Consider the following 24,239-nt stretch of genomic DNA (forward strand, 5'->3'; position numbering starts at 1 on the left):
ATTTGGCGCGTGTCGAACCTCTTGTGGAGATGCAGTGATAGAGGATGAGCATGTATAAGGCGGTAAAGAGGATGCACTATTTACAGAAGGAGACAGAGCAGACGAAGAAACTATATAATTGCTTGTGCTTCCAACTGCTCCATTCGATGGACGTGCGGGCACGTTTGGAGATGGTATTCCTGTCGATGGAGAGCTAGTGAGATCGCTCAGGATTCGTCTAGCCTTTTGTAGGCCTTGCAGCCTTACAGATGATGGTGCCGTAGGGGTTGCACCTATGGAAGTGGTTGGTGCTGAAGTTGGTCGCATTGGGAACATTCCATGGAAATTGTCAATTGATTTGCCATTTCTGAGATCCATTCCGGATATCGTTTAATTCTCCACCAGATTGTAATAGTTGAAAATATATAGTTTGCGGGGCGCGGGAATGGTTTCAGACTCTATGTCTTACTAGACTTATTTGGCCTTTGAAAAAAAAAGGTGTGTAACATTAGTTTTATGATTTTAATGAGAAGAAACCGCAACTCTTTATTAGAAGAGAAAACTATCCTGAAAAATAAATAAATGATTAATTACTTCTTAAATTACAAATTATTGCAGTTCCGTTGCGTTTACTGAGTACTTATAAATAATATTACTAATGCTAAAATGATTAGAATTACACATACGTACCTTAAAAGAAAACAAGTTGTGTAGTTTTACAATTTCAATGAGAAGAAACAGCAACTGAGGTCGCCAGGGCTCGCATGGCCATTTCATACCTTAGAACCGGGTTACTTTCTTAGTAGCCATGTGATTTGTCCGCATCTGGTCAGCCTGTGATCACTGTTTCATAATCTTAGTTAATTGATTAAAGTAAACCCATTGGCAAATTTCCAATTTCCTATTTCATGACCCCAATATCAGAAATGGCCTAAGATAATAAGCTTTGTAAAAATTCAACTTTCTTATTTTTACTCAAACAGTGATCACAAACATGAAATATTTGATGTATTTATTACGAGTAGTTACCTCAGTACTACGTTGTAATCAAAGATTAGATAATATGTTGATCGTCTTTCGATAGTGACCACCTGAGTTACATAATTTGTGAATAATATCTCAACACTGACACATAACTTATTTAACATTTGATCTTGCACTAGATATACGAAAAAGACCTTTAAAATCAATGAATACTGTGAATATACAAACGAATAGGAAAATCTATACTACTATATTGAAATAATAGACTCGAATTTTTGGTCTTTGATACCGAGAAATCGGAAGAATACTGTCTTTTGTTTTATATATTTAAATATTATTGGTACTTGAAGATTACCAATTTGTTTTTATTTTTTCTCAGTTAAGCTTCGCTAATTAAAAATCAACGAAAATTCCTCAAAAAATCCCGGAAATCACCTGGTTTTTCTGGATTTTACAATCTTGCGCTTGCGCAATACATTCCCGCTTACGGGATCTTTAGTTTATGTTTCCACAATATCACATCCGCATGAATAAACTAAGAAATGATAATACAAATACGGGTAAATTTTCATTGAACTTTTGCTATATATATTCTGTTCATATATATTAATGATTTCTTATGAGAGAAAGTAAAAAATAACAAATAAACATTTCAACTAAGTACTTACAATGTACTTTTGTCTTCGTGATGACAAAAAATATTTGATTACATGCAAAAAAGTTACATTGTATTTGTTAGGAGAGTGAAGATAGAATATGTTTTATCGTAAAAATGAATAATGTCATACGGACCTAGTTTTACAAAGAAAATACGTGTACGTTGGTGAAAATGTGTTGAATTCTTCCATTCTATGGATTAAAATTTTTAGTTGAAAGATATTAATTTTGCAGTCTCAAAATGGTTTGTTGTGATGAATTTGACTGTCATTTTCAAGGCAACTTCATTTACTTTTTCCAAAATCGTTCCGGAGCGATTCTGCACTTTTCTATTACATTTCGGGTATAAGGGAGGCATTCTAACTGTGGTGAGGGCCTTTCCCGAGACACAGTTAGATTATTCAAACTAAGGAAAGGGTAGTGAAATTAATAGCATTATTGTAGGCATATAGCTTTGTAAATGTTAATAATAAGATGTGTCGATGTACATATTTCGTAAATTATGTCCGATATGCAATGTCAACCAGTGCACGCACGGGTCAAAGTCTAGTAATACAATAAATTCTATATCGTATGGCTTAACCATTCATCGGAAGACTTATAAAATTTGGAGAAACAAGAATATTTGTGCTCAATTTGATTTGTTTGCCATCAAACAAAGAAAGACAAGTCAGTAAGAATGCTAGTGTTTTATTATTAACCAACGATTATGTTTTGTGTGGCCAAAACGGATCCCAAACATCGAATTTCAATTATATTGTACTGTAATATATTTTCCACGTCAACATTAATTAGAACCATTTTAAAAAGGCTTTAGACTTTCAATAGGGCATAGCTTTCTATTTCTTGCGTCAAAACAAATTAAAAATGACGCGGTTTCAAGTAAAATATGCACCGATTGCGTAGTTTTAGCTCAAATCCAGACAAATCTTGTTGATTTCAAAGAACTATGACTGAGTGGCTAGCAATGAAATAGACAAGCCTTCGTCACATTGCTGTTTGACACAACTACCCAATTCCAAGCTCTTGTTAAAATGGTTCTAATTTCGACATCCGGCTTCTTTATAATATTATATGAAAGCAATAAAATTCTTCCTCTGTTGATTCAAGTGGGATATGAGGGTAGCAACATTGCAGAATTTTTTTTTCTGCAATGATCGCTACATTCATAACCAGCATCTAAGAAAGCATTTCATTGTTTTTTCACTTCTTTTTTAAACAAATTACCTACTTGATCATAGAAAAATCGTCCCCCATACTGAAACCTATTACCTTGAATGGATTGATAGTATTAAAACTACGTTTTATTTAGAGATTAAAAAAACGAACAATCTAATTAACAAGCGATAACATTCATGTATATAACAGATAACTGAGAGCGAGATAAAAGGACTAGTTTTAATTAGATTGAGAAACGAACATCATCATTGGTCACTGATGTTTGCTGATGAGCGAACCCGAGATCTAAATATTTTTTTAAATGTTGATCATCAGTTGAAACGTCAGACCAAGTTTGAGTTTTGTTCGGATTACATATTGATCAAGAGCTGAGGAAGAAATTACACTAGAAGAAATTCCATGCCTAAAGTGTTCTATCTTTGGTCTAAACATGCTCGTATATATTCTTAACACCGTTTCATTGTAATTTTTTACAAGAGTTGAATTTCTTGTTATAGTTAGACTCAAAATAGACTTCAAAATACATGTAATTATTATGATGGATTGTGGCAGTATCAGGCAGAGTTTTCAAATAATCATTGCAATACCAATACTTTGGAGAGTAAAAACTTATGATGATAATATATCAGATTCATGTTGGTTTAACTTTGCAACGATAATCATGGAAAATTTGACCATGATATATTTACCATAATGTTGTTGAAGCCGCAATGTACATTATTTGGTGTTATGAGGTCTTATATTGTAGAATACTTGGCCAGCTATTAGTAATAAATGCATGAACCGAAATTACCCCACACTGATTTGGCTTATTTGGTGTAGATATCCACCTTAAAATAATGCATGATAAAGAACTTTAAACAAAATCTATGAATATCATGAAATCCTAACGCAATGCAGAATACAATGTTCATCTGGTATACATAGATAACACTGTGCCGGTGTTGATATTTATGGTCCGGCTTTCCCCCTATAAGAAAATGGTCTGACGGGTAGGAAATCCTAATTTCCTATAGGAAAACTACCTGTTTTAATTAAATTCAAGTAGGGAATACTTTTATCCTATAGGAAATACAAATTCCTGTAGGAGTTTTTAATTCATGTGAGAATTATTATTTTCCTATGGTATTTTACTTTTTAAAGGTAAATATCCCACCTGGTGCCACCTTCACCAAAATTTCCAAACCCTCAAACCAGTCCTCAACTCAAATACTCAAAAGAAATGTACAAATTTTTTCAATACTCGAATTGGAGGCTGATTATTGACTACGGAAAACTACCCGGATTCTCCACCAATTATAACCGCTGGATTTGTACCGTATGGGGTAGTTTTCCGTATCGGTTGCGCGTTTACTAGGGAATTAGCTCAACACTCGCTTTATTTTTCACATTTATTCCTTTTCATAACACAATCATACAAACAGTTACTCTCCTCTCTGTACACATTAAAAAGGTGGAACTCGCTTATTAATAATTCTAACTTAATGTTAACCTACATATGGCAGTGAGGGAAAACGTAACGGATTAGACAGACAATTTGCATTTTGATCTTAACCTCTAACTATTGAACTCTGACCCGACTCTTTAGACTCTGACTCTCTTGGATTCATAAAATATAACATTTAATAATATTTTACTATCGTGACCTTCTAAATAATTGACATGCATAAATCATCCACTGCCATATTATCCGGCACAGTGTTAGATGCAAACCATGAAATTTTTTTATCATAAAATCTGGAATCGGAATTTGTAACCAGACGACTTAAGTAAGCCAACCAGTTAAAAATTCCTTTTTGTTAAGCTTTTATTTTAAAATTATTTTCAGAAATATTGTAATTAATAAGGTTTGTTGAATGTTTCCACTTTTTATTTTTAGCTGTTTGAGAAAAAAAAAGTTTCCCATCAGAATAACACTGAATTCGTCCCTCAGAACGTTTTCAATGAATTTTTCTCTCTCTAACTCTCTACTTTTGTGTTCATCAATTAACTGCTCCAAGAAATCCAAAGGCAATGTTCAAATACAGGAATCTACAATATTGTTAGCTCCAATCCTACATTTGCAGATGCTCTATCCTGCATCGCTTTGACTTTTGTAGCCATCCATAACATCCTTACCACCGCTCATAGGTACTCCACAAACTGGAGATTCAATTTTAATGCAGATAAATCCAATGTTCTTAGATCCTCCTCTTCACAATTTGAAACCAATTGAATCTCTCATCGCTTCTTAGAAATAAACCTGTCGCATTATCGGAATCATACAATTACTTAGGAATCTTCCTGCAATCTAAATTGGTCCATACCGAAAAAATCGAAAACGAGTGTAGAAAAATACCGAACATCTCAATCCTGACACTACATGTATATCTTGACTGTATAGAAAGTTGTCCTTCACTCTATTCTCTACAGATGCGAACTCTGGTGCGACCTTCGGCAACGAGATCTCAAAGAACTCAACACGCTCCAACACTTCATATGCAAAATTGCTATGGGCCTTCCAAAGACAACAAGATTCGATATTTGTGAATTTCTCTTCTCATATCATCCTAAATTGATAAAGGAAAACTTCTTTTCGTCGATGGATTATGTGCTGTACACTACCTCACCAAACAGATATTCCTATATCGGCTGCTTTCCTACCCAAAATCCCCGGTACGCAAACAACTTGACTTTATTCACGACACCTTTGCTCTCATGCTTAATTTCCTTTACTACCTCATAGTTTACCTTCATGTTGGCTACTTTTCCCCAAAACTTCTCTGGAAAAAATCCGTCAAAAATGCTGTAACGAACTTGATTCAAGACGCCAGCGAATGCTTTCCGACCCAGATTTTTACCTTTTCAGTAAGATAAATGCAAGAAGACATCTTCTGCTATATGGAAAATCCCATTCAATGTTTTTAAAATTGAACTCTGTAAATTCATTGTTGAATTATGGACACATTCCTAAAGTGTTTCGTGTGCAGCACATCTCTAGCGTTTGCCCAGGGGGTGTTGCTAAAACGAGGAACGGAAAACGGAACGGAAAGCGGAACGGAACAGTAAACGGAAAATATCATATCACGTTTATCGCTTTAAAAGGGTACAGACTGGCCAAAAACGATTTACTTTGTATCATGTATTCATATCTACTGAATGATTATCAACATGTGGCTGTCTTATTGATATCCTTATAAGTGTCTATCAAATATACATGTAGCATTATATTCAACTGGCGATAGTTGAGTACGAAATGTATACAAATTGTGAAATATTAACATGATTAAACGAGTAAATTTGCTGTAATTTTTTACTTATTAGTCCCCTACCGGTTTTCACCGGAGGGGACTATAGCTTTCTTCTGCGTCCGTCAGGTCGTCTGTCTGTCCGTCCGTCCGTCTGTCTGTCTGTCCCACTTCAGTTTTCCACACTTTTTTTCTTTATGCGTTTGAGGAATAATATGAATTTTGCTGAACAGCTTCAAAATGTCAAACTACAGATCCAGTTTACACTTTTGTAGCGTCTGGTTGGCATATTTTCGAGAAAATTAATTTTTTATATTCAAATTTTTTAATGTTCGGGTTCGATATTCTGCATAACAGTGCATTGTTTTCACAATTTCCACAAACCGGTAGGGGACGTGTATTGCTTATGCAATACTCTCAGAATGCTTGTTTTTCTTGTATAGGATTGCTGGCATATCAGCGTAACGTATGCACTTAGTAAAAGTGTTTCATGTGTTTTATGAGTATTTTTATATTTCAAATATGATGTATATATATATTTACATCAACATTGAATTTTCGGTGTTCTATACGATCTTAAATCATACAGGCGATACAGTATCATTAGGATGAAAAAAAACCCGCACGAGTGACGACATTCAAAATAAAAATACATTAAAATACCCGGTACTTAGTGAAACTAGTATTTTTAGCTATGCAATTTTGTTTACGTTTGCATTACTTGGAACTTGTTCATTCCTATGATCCGAATAGAGAGCTCTAGACGTTGCCTGGTTTGATTTTCCGATTATAAGTTGGGACTATAGTCTGTCGATCTCAAAATATTCCTGCAGCACATTTGGATGATTTATAAAAAATACACATACCTGTAAAAGATGCAATTGAAATTGATGAAACGAGAAATATCCAAGAAAACTTCATTGGCACATTATCATTTTTAATCGGAAAAATTCACAGGATCGAAAACAGATTTCTTGCGGAGATTTATAATGGGAAATGTTGACACGTTTTCTTCATTTGGAAGTCACTCAGAAGACCTTGCACAATTTTTCAACGTTATCATCCGGGTCTGTTGAAATGCAAAACCTTGTAGACTTCTTTATTTTTAGCTGTGTATTAAAACCAGCTGATGAGCTAGAGAGGATCGACGTTTTAAAGAAGGAATAATGAGAATTGTTCATGCTTCTGAAAGAAAACGATTGAACCCTGAGGTATAGAGTTATTCCGCAAAATGTGAATCGAGGATATTTTGGGACAGAATATAGTGGTCAATGCATGCACTGTTAATTTTGAGGAAATAATATTATTCTTGAATAAATAATCCAATATTCCTAATTAAAAAAAAAATATTAAAAATTACATAAAGCATATGTGTTTAGCATGATTAACAAATCTATCAAGTAAATAACATTAGATAAGATTTTCCGTTTTCCGTTCCGTTCCGCTTTCCGTTCCGTTTTCCGTTCCGAGTAGCAACACCCTTTGCGCAGGGACGGCTGCATTCTGAGTAGTCTGGTGGGACACAGCCATCGAAGACTTTGACATCACTCTTAGTGCTAAACTGGGTAGTCTCTGTCCACGAGACATCTACGTGTACCTCTTTCTGCGCGGATCTAGGTTCATCTCTAACGTTACAGTTAACTTTGATTTACGCACCTTGCACATTCTCAACTTCCGCTTCCTGAGGGACACTGCAGCATGGTATAACTTATATCTGTGCTCTATTCGAAACACAACGTAAAATATCGGTAAATTGGTCAAGAATTTTTTCTACACTGCGATCGTTGTTATAGCTGTACGTTGTGTCATGTCATACTGAACTGGACACACCCATGTATATATGTTCTTGTATTTGTTTTCTTTCTTCAAAAGGTAACATAGCTTTGTTTGTGTACTGGAGTTTGTAAATTAACAATGCGAAAACCGAAACTACATGAATTACGTAAAGATGATTATAGTGATTAATGTCTGGCAATACCTGAAAAAGATGATGATGGTGTTGATAATATTTTTGATTTCAATGATGATTACAATGATGATTACGATAATTATTATGATGATTACGATAAATAATTGTTCATTGTAAAATTTTATGCTACAACATCCTTTGGGAGGGTATAAAGAAAGAATGAATGAACATATCTAAAGATATTGGTCACCTGACAATGAACAATCACAAAACCATACTCTATTTTTAAATATCCGAAATAAACTAGGTGACTTTCCTGTATTGGAAGGGTACATTCACTACGTACAAACTTTCTGCACTGTTTTATTTTCTAATTTATTTTATAAATCACGAATCAACCTGATATATGAGACATATTTTGTTATCGCAGGAGTTGAAAAAAACAGAGTAAGGGGTCTAATATTTCGGAGTAATATTTTTAATCTGAGTTATTATTTATCAGGTTCGAAATACTATATAAATGTGAATGTAGCAGATGCTGACATTTGTTTAAATTTTCATAAAAATTTTCTCGAGAGCTCCGTTCTGCCGTCAATACACAATTTCTTTATTAATATTAATTGTTGTATTTGGTCCTGGAAGTAATATCACAAAAATAAAATTTTAAAATTTTAATTCAACTAAAATTTCAATATATAAGGAAGTAAATATCATTGCAAATAGAAGAACAATCTTAAATCAAGCTTTCACTGTAAAAACTGCGTAAATTGTATTAAATCTTTTAATTATATTGGTACCCTTTTACTTGATAATTATGACAATATAAATATAATGCATTTAATGTTTAATTTGTAAAGATAATACGACCTCAACAACCACATATTATGTCTAGTTATAAATATTATAAGCCCGCCCGCTAGATTTCATTAAAATATGAATGAAGCTTCGTCACGATTTTATTTTCTTCCTGACGGCCAGCAAGATTTCAGTTAAAAAGAATAGTTATACACATGTACGTAATGGTAACTAAATTGAAAAAAAAAACAGCGATACAAAATTGATTATTTTAATGTGCAATAGATTTTAAATTGCAAAAGATTTGAGTTAATCATCTTCTTAACAGACAGGCAAGCAAACAGAGAGAGAGAGAGAGAGAGAGAGAGAGAGAGAGAGAGAGAGAGAGAGAGAGAGAGAGAGAGAGAGAGAGAGAAAGAGAGATCTGAAAAAGATATTATTATGATATGATCTTTTCTGAAAAAATTCAGAACATACGTTCTTTTATCACTCATAGTCTCATTTCAAATTAAAAAATAAAGAGAAGTTTACTTATTAAAATGCAGCCTTAATTATTGCCGGGGAATATTATATATTTTATTCTAATTTTGCTTGTGCACTTACTCTTTGTTTAGCTTTGTCGGCCATCGTCCAACTTTATTAGGAATACACGGCACACAGGTTATTTTTTTTTCATTGTTTACGTTTAATTACGTGTATTTTCTACAGGACAGGACACATCTGTTTCGCATTGTGTATTCAATGACTGCCATAGGACATTATGTATAAAATAAGCCCAATAACTGTCATCAGAAAGGGGCTTCATCTCAACAAATAATAATCTAAATTTGTGATTTAGGAGAAAGCCAGATCATTTTTCATGCTAATGAATATTACTTTGCCACAAATTTCCATTCTAAGCAACCTATCCTGGAGTTTTGTTCTGATAATTATACAATTAATGCTCTGATTTTTTATTTCAAATCATGCACAATTATCATTGGATTAAGTGACATTATGTTGAAAAGGAGATGTATGAAAATCTTTCTTTTTATTATCCAATAAGGAAATTTATATAACATAGATCAACTCAGAATTGGATTAAAACTTCAATAAAGCAAAGCTATACTGGATAATTATGCTAGTGCCAAGGTTGTATTTTTGCACCCAACTAAGGTGCGTGTATCGAAAAACTCTAATATGCCAAATGATACACCACTGCATAAAGAACTTTAATTTTGATGTACCGGTATTTGACATTTCAAGTTTGATTTATATCTTCAAAAAATAAACTCCAATGGGAAAAATATTGTTTGTTCAATTACTATGAAAACTTTTGCCTACAGGATATAGGATCTTAAAAATTTCCTACCGGAAAAAAAAGAACTTAATTTAAATTCCGAAAGGATTAAAAACAAAACTCTTTCTTGATATTAAAATCCAAAAGGAATCTTAATTTCCTAAGTGAAAATTGCCTGTCTGAATTAAATTCATGTAGGGAATACTTTAATCCTACAGGAATTTTTTTTTCTGCAGAAATTTTTAAAAATCGTACATAAGTTTCGAATTATTTTGTAAAAAAATATTTTTCACAATGGAAAGTATTGTTTTTCCATGGGATTTACATTTTAAAAAGTAAATATCTCACCTGTCAGGGGAGATACATTCAAAACAAATCAAGTTATTTTATTACCCTATAGGCAATGGTCTATCAATCGAAACATATGGATTCGAAATATATGCAGCTTTACGAAACTGCATTTTAGGCAGGTGCAAAGTGTGCAACCTTGACACTCGTACAATTATCCGGCACAGCGCCATTTGCATTTAGCTTCCTATTCAAATATGAAAAATGTAAAATGGTCTTATTTACATTGCTTACGGCCTCCGTGTGACTGAGATATTTTTTTTTACAGAATTACGGATTCTGATCTTTACAGGCCATGTTAAGTTGACATACACATTTGAATAATGAGAAAATCCGTAGCTTATATATGCTGAACTATTTGTATCTATTACACCAGTATTTTGTGGAAGGAAAGATAGGACAACAATGTACATGTACGACAAATGGCAAAAAAATCAATATAACTGAGATTGCAGCCTGAAAACCCAGTCCCATTTCAAAAAACGACGCACGGCCGTTGGTTTTTTTTTTTTTTTTTTTTTTTTTTAGGAAAAAAAGGATTATCTGGGCAGCAGTCGGCAGTTCAGCAGCCGTTTTCTAGGCCGATATAGACCTCTTTATTGGTCGGACGACCAATTTTGTGTTCGTTGGGTCAAGATATAATATTTTCTGTGTCGGTGGCCGACAGTCGTTGAATAATCCGTCGAACGTCCCTCAATCATCGTCCGTCCTTCGGCAGACAGTTTGTTATGTCTGTTGTTGGTCGGTCGACATTCAAAAAAAATTCCAAATTCTTATTTAATGTCGACCGACCATCGACAAACATAACAAATTGTCTGCATTTAGGGATTCGGAATTTTCTTAAATATCGACTGGCATACCCTGATTAGCGACCGAAAATCGGCATAGGGTCGACTAGTCTATAAGTCGATTTATACTGATTACTTTATTATTAAATAAGCATCTACCGTCAATCGGTAGACAAGCGGCGGACAGACGGACGACGTTATGCTGAATACTTTTTGTTGTCAGTAAATTGAAACAATGCCCACGTAGTTACAGGTGAATATTTAGCAATTTTAGAATTGTTTATTTTGTCGGCTGACCGTAAAAATCAGACTTTGGCTCTACGGATAACTTACTGTTCATTTTTGAAACGTACACAATCGTAGTTTGTAGAAAATGATTTAGTTGTTTCTAAACATTAAAAAAAAACCAGATAGGAGATACAGAACTGTATAACACCAATATCCCAACATTTTTGTACGAACCTTAAAACAAGGGTTATTGATAGAGACATCAAACATATTCTATATATATTGTATACATAAAAATCGCATATTTTATTTAATAGTAAAATATAATTCGAAATGAATAACTGAATTCAATTTTTTTTAGATATTAAAATAATAAACAAGATAGTATTACTCAGAATACTATCATTTACTCATTGTTTTTGGTAAAACTAAATGCTTCCAAAGGTATACTATTACGTAGACATTAAATTGTCGTCTACAAGTAAACAGTTCGAGCACCACCTAATGCAGCTGCTGCAGGGTCTTCAGGAAGCGCGGGCTGACTTTCGCAGGTGTCTCTACCGAATGACCTTAATCATGAACGGAGTTAGACGCTCCGATGTTTCATTTTCACTGGCATCCCTTTCATTTCTTATAGCTACATTTAATTGTAGTGAAGAAATGCATACCATTTTGACATGGCTCTTACAACAAACAATGCTCTTTTGAACAGTTACCAATCAAAGCACTCATCATCGTCGCCATAAGTTACTGTCTCTAACTTCTGAATAAGTTTCAGATACTTTCGAGCGACATTATTCAGTTTCTTCTGATCTCCCAGAAGGAGAGAATTGTCACTTTCTTTCATGATATAACCACTGTCAAAAAGAGTTTTAATTATTCTCGCACACTTCTTCTTTTTTCCGCTCAGAATAAAGCACAATGCACTCTGGTCGTGATCGTCGACTTCATTGACGTCACTTCCGTATTTTATGAGATATTCCGCTATTTTGAATTGTCCATCCTGCAAAGCCAGCAAAAAAGGAGTATGTCCACAGTGGTCTTTGTAATCTACACACGCTCCTGTAAGAAAAGAGAGAGGAAATATAATGGAGTCAAAAGCTGGTTCTGATAACTTTACATTAACTCTCGGTTAATGTTGTGAAAAAATGCAATTTGTCTTAATCTATGCAAACCTGCTTTAATGAGGGCTTTGACCATTTCCATATCACCCATTTGTACTGCAAGCATTAGTGCAGTTCTTCCATCTTTGCTTTCAATATTGACGTCACAATACGAAAGAAACACTTTCAGGATTTCCAAGTCACCATGGACTATGGGTGTAAAAAGCAGTGGTTCTCCGTCATATCCTAACACATTAGGATTGACTCCAGATTTGAAAACTTTTTTAAGTGAATAAGAATCGCCACTGTAAACTGCTTCCCACATTACAAAAGAGTTGTAATTTGACTGGAAAACCGTCATGATAATTTCTCTTTCTGTATCGTTGCTTACAGGAGAGTATCTTAAGGTAATGTGCGAAGATTCTTCAAAACATTTTGCTTTAACTACCCCTTAAGTTTGTCATTATCATTGTTTATAAAAATGCAGAATAATCCGGCGATTTGATTGGTAGATGGTTCAAAATATTATAAACAGAAGATTAATTTCGTTTGGTGACAGGTAATTACACGTGGTTACCACTCCTCTCAATAAATGACAAATATTAACAATTAACTTACATTATTTAATGCTTTGTTTACCAGGAAAAGGTTTCAAATAACAGACCTTCAAATATAATGCAGAGGTGATAATTATAGAGTGCTCAACCGCAGTGGAATGAACTCATTAATGAGATTAAGTAGCAAGTCAAGAACCGGCCACAGGGACCCTTCATTGTATAATTGACAAAATCAGACCTTTTCATTATTTTATGACATTTCTAATAAGAAATTAATAGTTATTTGCAAAGTATACCATTTAGTTAACTTAGCATTTTTTATTTCATTATATCATTTGGCAATAAAATATGTACATATGTCTGTTGAAATAATATATGAAACAATTTCTTGTAACAGTTTTTATAATGTGTTGTGCAAATGAAATGATTTGCAATGCTTTATTGGCAATCTGAAATGGTTTTTGCATAATTATGAATCATGTACATAACTACTTTTGTTGTCACATAATTATTTGTATGGAAATGATACTAGTATATACCGAAACATGAAAACATTCTCAAACGATGATAATGCTTTTTCTAAATAATTTTACCTACACTTTAAGACCACACCAATGTTTTCTTGCAATTGCATGTGAAAGTATTATTGCTACTGGTAAAAATTTATACCCGAAAATAATTATAAGTAAACATTAGAGCCAAACGATGGAAAAATGTTTTTGCTGCTGTTCATCAAACGGTAAATGTCAAGTGGGCATTTCTTGCTGCAGTCACGTTATGTCTGTAATGTGAAAGCTGTTAAACGAATCGTTATAGAGTCCAAACTATAGCTTTTCAATATTTTTGATTTGAATTCTAGAAAAAAAGCAAATTGATTGTGTTCATTCTTTTGACGATTTTTACATGTATTGTTGCATTGGACCAATTTTCAACATTGACCTACAAAGATCCCCAACTTTTTCTTTGTTCACTTTTTTTGTGTGTGAAATATGAACATAAATCGAAATGGTATTGTGGGGTCCTCTCATTTCCCCTTCCATTTTATAGAGAAAATTAACATAAAATTAACATACGCTCTGATTAAGCGTGCACGCTATTGGACATTACTATGTATTTATTTCAAGGTCTCGTTATAATTCTGTGGCATTATTAGTAACTGAAAGGACTGGATAAATTATAAAAACTGTCAGATGCTTCATTCACAATTAATGACCGTATAATTCGTGACTACATTTCATTTAAATTCAAAATAACATTAGTCTAATATCCTGTTGCACTTTCTTAATGTCTTGTTTACCTAAGTACTTACTCTGATTTAAGCATGTACTTTTCCATCATTATAAGTAGTTAACTTTGTTTATTTTATTCTTTAAAGTCTTAACTGTTGAAGTAAATTACCACCATGATAGTCATCAGGGCCATGATAGTTTATTATCAGAACATATAAACCAAATGTGAACAACATCAATTTCATGTAGATTTCAAATATACATTTATGTATATGTATGCCGCTAAGAACGATTCCACGGGTCATACATGAGGCAGAAAGGTAGTCATACCCGTGGAAAGGTATCCCCCTACACTTATTTAATTATATTTGGATAATCATTATTATTCCCTTTTAATATCTTACTGATAGTAAAATGAAAAATGACAATAGCAAACCACCAACCATCTCAAAAATCAATGAAGCAAAATACAAATTCAAAGCAGACCAACACCGACCTTTAATTAAAAGAAAGTAAGAGATGGGATCAGGTGCCTAGGAGGAGTAGCCCCCCCCCCCCCCCCCGGGTCACACCCGCTGTGTGCTCATTGTCAAGGTCATGAAAATGGAAGAAACTGCATAGTCAGTTCGGTGTAAAAATAATGGTCTAACAAGTATGAACAACGTCAGTCAGTATGTGTCTTAATAAACAATATACTTGCTGACAAGGTCATTGTATGGACCATAGAACTTGCGTAAATATGATTTTAGTTGTGGTTCTTGATATTCTTGTTCCAACGACTTGTTTGTTAGTAGCTTGCATCGTTTAAAGAAATTGCTCGTACGTAGAGCATACTCTCGCATAACGAATAAGATGAGAGACATAAGTTGATGGTATACTGCTAGATAAAAAATGGAAGTTAATGGATAAAACATCAGTATATCTAAATGTGGAGATGAAGGCCATGGCAAGTGTTTTATTCTATTTTCTTGCATAAGAAGTTGGATAAATTCAGCTTCATATGAATATAAAAATATGTAAGTCAAAAGAGGAGCACAATTTGTGCCCACAAGAATTCCTAATGATTGTTGGAAGACCTGGTCTCAAAAAACTACATAGACTGACGAGTTCATTTTTCTTGAAGAAACATCTTTCGATGATATCAAAGAGTCTAGATTTTAATTTGTCACGGGGAATGGTTGTATAAAGCGTTAGGAAATCGTCGTATGTAATTGATTTTTGTAAGATTTTGTGACCTCAAAGTTTCTATTAATTCTTTACAGCTTTTAAGTATCCAAATCTAATTTACACCACTTCTGGAGTATATTGTTGTACAATGCTCTTGAAGTTTCTCCTTTACTACTGCAAGAATTTTAGTAAGGTGAAAAAATGAGGCTTGGTAGAACATTTACCGGAACCGGCTATATGTCCTTGTTTGTAAGGATTTTTGTGAAGTTTTGGAATCCAGTCTAAATACGGTAAATCAAATTCATTTTGTTTACTGGGGATATTAAAGTTTAAATAAGTTTCAATAAACAAAACATCCGGAGGAATAATTGTTTTCCATCAACTTTTCACAGTTCATACGAGGTAATAAAAAGTAAAGCAAAATGACTACATATACATGTAACTGTTTATACCAATATCTATTGGTATAAAAAATAGGGTAAACTTTTACAGAAACAAGTGTGTCGAATCAAACGGCTAGCTTTATTGGTAGTCTGGTTTAAAGGTGGGGGAAATTTTCCGTATCAAAACAAAACCCGTGGTGAAGATTAAGTTCGTATTTGTGCAATTCTGGTTGTGAAGTAACTGGGACTTCTCTGAATTGAACAAATAACGGATTGTCATAACCAAAACCACAGCGCTTGAAGTCAATCATCTATCAAATAATTATTCACTGTAGTTAATTAAGCTGAATATTATGCATTATCATCAGTTCTAATGAACATGCGATTAAAAACGTGATCTTCAAATTTGACAATATAAATCGTTTGTGTCCCTGAAACAAATCAGGAAAAAAAATGAGGAAAATCACCTGTGAATTGATTTTTAATTATCAATAGGAAGTACGCTAAATATGGATATTTCCAATTGCACCCTAGTGGACTCATTTACAATTAAATTGTTAACTAGTAAAGGACATATACAATACTTTTAAAATGTTTACTATATGTTGATTCTACCGTAAATCATATACATTTTCTACAACCAAAAGAAGCGTTCATAACTGCAAACACAAAACCAACTTTCTCTCATCTCAACATTTTGATAAATTTGAAGATGAAAAAAAAATCACAAACATATAGATTTATAATTTACTAGATAATTTAAGTTTTTGGGTACTTATATTTATTTGAAAACAAAGCATTACGATTTTCGAATGCTAATTGTGCTACAGATTATGTTTATCGGATATCTTAACATGTGAAATGACATGCATGTTTTATTTAATTTTTCATTCAATTTAAAACAATTATGTTCAAATCAGGTTTGAGTTTTAAATGTCATTCTAGAATTACCTTTTAAATTATAAAAATGTATTATTAAGTTGATAACCTTTTATTATCGAGATATATGTATTGGTTTGCATTAAATATTTCTTTTACTTTTACTTACAAATGGAGTTTAATAAAGAAAAAAAATGCACACTATTGGCAAGTATCATTTATATGATAATATCTTGTATCTTGTAAAAGTGAACAGTAAAATACATCCTTGGGCCAATTAATTGAATATCAGAGGTAAACCACAACATACAACAAGCAACAAATCTAAATGCTCTTCCTTTTTGTATTAGTTTGTATCAATATTGTTTTAACCAATCATATTTGCTAAATGTATGGAAAATTGTAAAAACGATGCTAATGAAAACAGTTGGAAGCCATAAAAAAAGCAGATGCAATCTTCTACCAACATATCATTTTGACAAATTATTCAATTACTCTGACACTTAAAGATAAAAAAAGCGGAAGCCTTCATCTCAAATCTCTCTCTGCACCAAGCAGTAATGAAAGAAGAAGGTTCTGGACTGAAACGGTGTCTAGTTAGAGATTTTGGTGTCATTGGTAGAGTTACAATGTATAGGCAAGTTACAGAGCTTACAATTCTGTCGTGTAATTAAGACTCATGTCCTGTCTTTGTTTACATTGGTTCAATATACCGATAAAAGTTCTTTTTCAAGCTAATTGATATCTGTTCGAATTCTTTTTAAGCATAAATAAATAGTTCTAAACGTTTATCACATCAATTTTGTGTCTAAAACTGATTGGACTTGCGACTTCAACATTCAATTCGTAAACAAAGCTTTGTTTACATGACAAAGAATTGTAAGCTGCTCTGTTTCTTGCTTATAACACGAAGACTGACACTCAAATTTTGGTTGACCATTAGAGATGCCTTACTGAAGCATTGTAAACATTAAAAACGGAAGAATAATTTTTTTTACCAAAATCGTGACTATGCTCCTTTAACCCAATGTTTTTTAAAAAAAATAGATTAACATACCAAAAACATTCAGTTTACCTATTTGCAAACTGAACACTATAGCGTGACTGCAGAACGAGGCTCTAAATTATTTAAAAAATAATATCCAAGTAAATATTTTTTATTGTTTGTCCGAAACAATGTTGTACAGTTTTACCCCACTCGAGAAATTTCTTTTGAGAAGAATCTTCCAAGATTCATAATCGTTGTGAACTATTTTATAGAGGATTTTAACAATCATATTTATTTATCGCATATGTATTTTTAAAATGATAAAATAAATTATTGCTATGTTTCAACACTGATTTTTTGCATAACTATGATGCCCCCTTTGAAGGAGGGAGGTCATATTGCATTGCTGCTTTCCGGCTGTCTGTCTGTCGTTCGTTCGGTCGGTCGGTCAGTCTACCGACTGTTTCAGTTAATTTTCCTTTCAGAGGCGGTACATACTAAAATAAAATTTGGTATACATATTAATCATAAGATTATCTAGGTCAAATTTTACAAACATGTCTTGTTGCATTTTACACCACATACATTGTTTAAGCAATTTAAAAAAAAAAATGAAACAATTGATGGAATAATTCAAGACGTAATCAATCTTTTTAGGCTATATTTATAAAATAGAGATTAAGGCAATACAAAAATGAGAGGGATTTGAAAGCTTTCCTTTTATCTGAAATTTCATCAGGAATATGCTAACTTCTGTTCTTCTGTCTGTCTGTCGGTCGGTCGGTCCACCAACAATATCTATTCATTTTCTTCGCAGAGGATGCATATAGAAATGAAATATAGTGGACAGTTTTATTATATGAATATCTTGGTCAAGTTCGATTTTGGATACAATTTAATAATTCAATGTCTCTTGCACTTGGAAATAAAAATCGAATTATTTGCTTTCTGTTCATTCAAATACAGAAATTGAAACAAATTTATTGATCCATTGTATGGTATATTGTATTTGAAGCAGATATAATTGTTGATACTTAATACATCTTACATATTATGATAAAACGAAATTTAAACGCAACGAAATTGTAATTCGTTTAAAAACAAAGAAATTTTAACAGAACCAATACACTTGCTGCTACAGTATTATTTAAAAATAATGGATTTTTTGCCCAAAATGTGTAGAAGATTTTAGCAACCTCTATTCTAAAACATTTTAGCTTAGACATGTCCTGATATGTTATTGTATGTCATTATTAGATGAACCCTATTGATTTATTCATTTCCATGTATACTGCCCATAATGTATACTGCTCATAATAAAATTTGTGCAGCCTATAATATATGTCTAAATGTTTTACAACACTTTGTTTTTTTTTTTAGAATATAAAATTATATTGGATGGTGATACACCAAACTTATAATATAATAATAAAAAAAAAGTAAATATGCATATCAAAAGGAAGATTATACAGTTACAACAGATTGGTTTTAAGTTCTTAAATCGTTTTGGCCATGTGAGAAACACTAAAAGCCAAAGCTGGACACTATTCTATCATATGCTAGATATATTCAGCTATGCATTTATTGGTTCTTGTACCTTAAACATTGAAAAAAAAAATGCTACTGTGGCTCTACCAGCCCAACGTTACATGTATATACCTATGTTTTCTTTTCCTCTTTAATTGTGTAAATATAGATCTAATTAGCTAATTAATTCTTTAACATCGTCATTTTCAGCAACCATTGATTTAAAATATGCTAAATATATCATGAAACAAATACCTGTTATAATTATTAAATAATTTGCTTTGAATCTGTTGACAAGAGACAAAGTAATATTAACAGGGAACCCCCTAAAGACTTGATAAACAAATGAGCAATCATAATTAAAATCACAAGGTATTAAAAGGTAATTACATTTATAAAGCAAACTTAAATGAAGATAACTTACTTTTTAAATGTTTAGACATCGGCTTTCATGATCATGCGTTAAATTCGTGATAGGATTAGGACAAATTCAGCCTTTTGTTAAACAAATGATGGTCTAAATTAATTGCCTCTGTCACAATCTTTAACCATAAGACTACATTAAAATGAAATAGTTTGCTTATTACACAAATTATGGAATCAATTCAATAACTTGATTGGTATTATATACATATCATGAAAGATTAAAAATCTGATGAAATATCTTACATGTGCATCGGATATGAACATGTTTGAAGTTGAACAGCAATGATATCTAGTCTTAAAAAAAAGAAGATAAAAACAAATTAAGTTACAGATTTTTAATGTTGCATAACTACACGATATGGTTTGACGGTTTGGTACATTACTTAATTGGAAGATAAAAGTTAAAAAAAAAACCCAGCAAATTTCGGATGGTTATATCATGGATATGTATCAAAACTGAGCAATGTTTTGGTTAAGTAAAAAAAAAGTATGCAAATGTAAGAAAGTATCTTATTGATATCAATTAGAATAGTAAGAAATCAATTTTTCAAATAAATGAGGTACACCATGACCAATCTGTTTGGTTATTATCGACAATGTGCATGTAATATTTTGCATTTCTGTAAGACACTTGAGTCTATAAGGTCAACGGTGCTTCTAGGTCGTGCGTTAAACATTCTATATTTTAAACCTCTTCTTGAAAACTACAAGATCAATTATTACCATTTTTGGTTTGAATCATTCTAGGATAAGAGAAATTTAAATTAGTAAATTTATTATCATAGAATGCCCGGGGCCTTACATACACATGGGATCAAATATGCCAAAGAGCACAAATTTCAAATATTATCTTTTCTGCTCCCACACAGGTTGGGAGAAACATAATAAATAGTTAATAGTTAATAGATAATAAATAAACATAATAATATGTTGTCCATCAAGCCCTCTACCAACATTATGAAATTAATGGCCCTGGGTTAGGGATTTAGACCCAATAGTGGGGCCAATTTAGCCATTTAATAAAAATGCATCAAATCTTAGATTATCTTCTTTGTCCCCTGCATATTTGAGAAAAAATCTAAAAGCGTGAATCTGATGTCCATATAGTGTTTTGCATGCATTATTAAATTCATGAACCCTTAGACAGAGTTTCAGGCCGTAGGGCGGGACTAATATGGCCACCTGGTGAAAATATATCTTACAAAACCTTCTTCTTTATTCTTATACATATTTGAGAAAAAACTGAATGTGGAATAAAAATTTCCATAAAGCCCTCTGCTTAAATTGATGACCCCTTGAATACGGCTTCTGGCCCTATGGCGGGAATAAAGTAGCCGTATAGTGAATTTCTATTAACTCTTGAAAATCCTCATTAATTTGCTCACATGCCTTTTTGTGAAAAAACTAAATAAACGATTCTGATAACCACGAAGTCCTCTACTGAAACTAAAATTCAAAATTCATGGTCCCTGGGTCAGCGGTTCAGGCCCTACGACTGTGTCAATATTGCCATCTGGTGAAAATGTTTCAAAATCCAAGAAAATCTTCTTCCCTACTCCAACATATATTTGAGAAAACTAAATGTAATGTTATGATGTCCAAGTTGTTATCTACCAAAATCATGACATTCAAGGCCCCTTGGTCAGGGCTAGAACCTAAGGCGGGGTCGAGACGGCCATATAGTGAAATGTATTCATTTGATAATATATTCTTCTGTACTATGACACTCGTGGTAGAAAAACCCATGCATTTTTATCTTGTTCATATTGTCATGATGGTAAATTTTAAAATTGACTGCTGTGTGTCTTTCATTAGCTTCATCTTTAAAACTACATGGTAAGTTGTCACTTCGCAATATTGAATTAAGTATATGTTCTATTTTAGGAAAATTTCTTTAATTTCCTGTGTATTGTATACTTGTAGAAATAAACGGTTTACATTTTATGTGTATTATTAATGAATCCATGACTATCATTAAAGATTCACCATGAAAGACTTACAGGTCTCTTATTACGAAAAGTTTACACTTTTTGACCAATGGAGCTAGGGTATAAATAATCCGATATTTTTTCGGACTCTTGAACACCCCGTTCCTTTCATCCAATTTCATGAATAAATGTTTTCAAACAAAATGTAATAATAATTTAATAAATTGAAATTATCGAATACCTTTCATCTATACCAGGCGAAAAGTATTGAGCTGGCAGTTTTATGTTATCAGAGCAACTGCTCATAAAATAATTATATAAATTTTGACTAGTAGAATACGCTTACTAATATTACTCACTTTATTTATTATGTGTCTGAACATGGAAACAATTTGTAGTCTATATATTTATCCTTGAGCCAATTCATTAAATAAATGCGGCTAACCGCAACGTAGTATTCGCAGCGAATGTAAATGCTCGGTCTATTTGTATTAGTTTGTTTCAATGAAACTTTAACCAATCGCATCTGTTGTGTGGAAGGAAAACGTTACAATATGTAAATGTAACAAACGAGACACATATAAAAGCAGCTCAACTCTGCAATTATCATATCATTCTAACAAAAGCTTCAGTAAGCCATCAGAAGGAAATCAAAAAATGAAAACATTGATTTCAACCCCTTCTCTTCAACAAGCAGTTGTAACTGGAGATATAGCTACACTGCAGAAGTGTTTTAGATCAAGAGTTGATACCAATATGTTTGATGATAATGGAGAACCACTGTTGTTTACTGCTATTGTAAATGGTGATATGGAAACTCTGGTCCTCCTATTGAGTAATTCTGATGTCAATTTGGCGAGTGAAGATGGAAGGACAGCTCTCATGATTGCTGTCGAAATGAACGATATGAGCATGGTCAAAAAACTAATTAAATCAGGTATGTCCATTGAAAATCAATATTTATTTTTATCGAACCTTATCGAAATCCAAATATTTGCCTTTTAAAAAAAAATACGTATGTTTGGCAACCAATTTTTTTGTTTTTAATTATAGGTGCTCGGGTAGACAGCAAGGACAATTCTGGCAAAACACCATTGTTGTTAGCACTAGAGAATGGAAAATTCAACATTGCAGAATACTTGATCAAACATGGAAGCGACGTGAATGAAGTCGACCATCTTGGCCAGTCTGCTCTTTTTTTCGTGGCAAACGCTGATTGTTCTGGGTCTTCGAAAATCGTAAAAACCCTTATCTGTTGTGGATACGTATTGAAGGATTGTGACAGTTGGTTGTGCCCTGACAACTTTACAGACAACAAAACGAAGGAGTCAAAATACAGAAATTTGATTCATAAACTGAAGCTATCATTTAAAACCATGTCAAATTCCAAAAACATGATTCTATGAAAATTCTAGAATTAGTCTGTGCCTGTGCAGACTTGTACATGAAAGCAACATTCTGCTGAATGACGTTAGTATATCTGCCGAGCTTGGGCTTTGCTGCATTATATTGAGTTAACGGTGAATCGTGCCACATCCCTACTAGGACAGAAAAGATCCAACTGGAATTTAATGCGCACGTAAGCATAACCAAACATGCTCAATGTGAATAGAAAAATAGAGGATCGATTTAAAACTTGTTACAGACAAACTGACTCTAGATATGCTACTGTACGAAGCCTTCTTTTCCTTGTCCTGCAATAGCTTTAGCACAAGGATAGGATAAAATTCATGCGGAAGATCTTCATTACAGCAGTGCATGTTTTGGAATTTGTCAAGACATGCTTAAAAACAATGGGTGAATAGTTAATTCATGATTTCGATAAAAGCTGTCAGTTCTTTATTTCAACGTGTTTAAAGATGTCAACAATATAAAGAAATTAAAATGAGACTAGTATGCATTGTACGTATTTTTTTGTTGTTTCAAGACATCTTTCCTTTATTTAAAAATAGAAAAGAAACTATAAGTAGATTTAAATTAACCCATTTACATTTAATTACATTGTACTGAGTACATTGTCTCAAATATCACTGTACAACGACAACTGACGGGATTATTGCTCATACATAAATGGTTGGTCCAGTTAAAGGCCCCCGTCTTAATGTTGGCATGCTAAGAGAAAGCAGAGTTTATCAACATGAGAAAAGCAAAATTAATGCAAAAGACTACTCCGTCTACGGTGCCTTATCACTATATGTAATTCACCCTTTCGAGGCGCTGTATTATTGGCACATCAGATGCGTTTTAATGAATCAAATGTCAGCGTTGAGAGCATGCGTAGAAGGGAAATTCAGCAAAATTTTAACTTGGTTTCTTGACAATAAGAGAAACTAAAAACAGTTACTGTGCTCACAGTCTTTGGAAAATTATTTCAGAGTAGCCATAGCTCTTACCAATAACTACCTTCACTGTATGGAAGTAAACCCCGCACATTCTTTGATATTATATCGAAGCAGTTTCTACACGATTATTTTCCGTCAAAAATGAAAACTTAAAAGGAACCAACAATGATTCTCGAACAAATGAGAGCAAACAAGATATTAAGTGGTTAAGTTACATTTTAAATTGAGTGGTGAAAGGTACAAGAGACTAAGCATGATATAAAGATGGGTGTATTTCTTTAAAGTGTTCGTGCGTCATCTCGACGGCGTGTTTCATGTTTTTAAAATCGGGTAACAA

The 24,239-nt window shown here is 32.9% G+C and overlaps 2 protein-coding genes across 2 annotated transcripts; one reads left to right on the forward strand and one right to left on the reverse strand.

The window, feature by feature from the left end:
• Nucleotides 1-11,608: 11,608 nt before the first annotated feature.
• Nucleotides 11,609-12,881, reverse strand: LOC128156777 (putative ankyrin repeat protein RBE_0997). Its single transcript, XM_052819065.1, has 2 exons — nt 12,549-12,881; nt 11,609-12,435 (listed from the first exon to the last, which is right to left on the reverse strand). Exons 1-2 carry the CDS (start codon nt 12,835-12,837, stop codon nt 12,086-12,088), a joined length of 639 nt encoding a protein of 212 aa, XP_052675025.1. The 5' UTR covers nt 12,838-12,881; the 3' UTR covers nt 11,609-12,085.
• A 9,308-nt stretch (nt 12,882-22,189) lies between these two features.
• On the forward strand, nt 22,190-23,448 carry LOC128157020 (serine/threonine-protein phosphatase 6 regulatory ankyrin repeat subunit B-like). Its single transcript, XM_052819369.1, has 2 exons — nt 22,190-22,497; nt 22,614-23,448. The coding sequence occupies exons 1-2, from the start codon at nt 22,218-22,220 to the stop codon at nt 22,964-22,966; spliced, it is 633 nt and encodes a 210-aa protein (XP_052675329.1). The 5' UTR covers nt 22,190-22,217; the 3' UTR covers nt 22,967-23,448.
• The last annotated feature ends 791 nt before the right edge of the window (nt 23,449-24,239 follow it).

This window comes from Crassostrea angulata, chromosome 7, assembly GCF_025612915.1.
Source record: "Crassostrea angulata isolate pt1a10 chromosome 7, ASM2561291v2, whole genome shotgun sequence".
Classification (NCBI taxonomy): domain Eukaryota; kingdom Metazoa; phylum Mollusca; class Bivalvia; order Ostreida; family Ostreidae; genus Magallana; species Magallana angulata.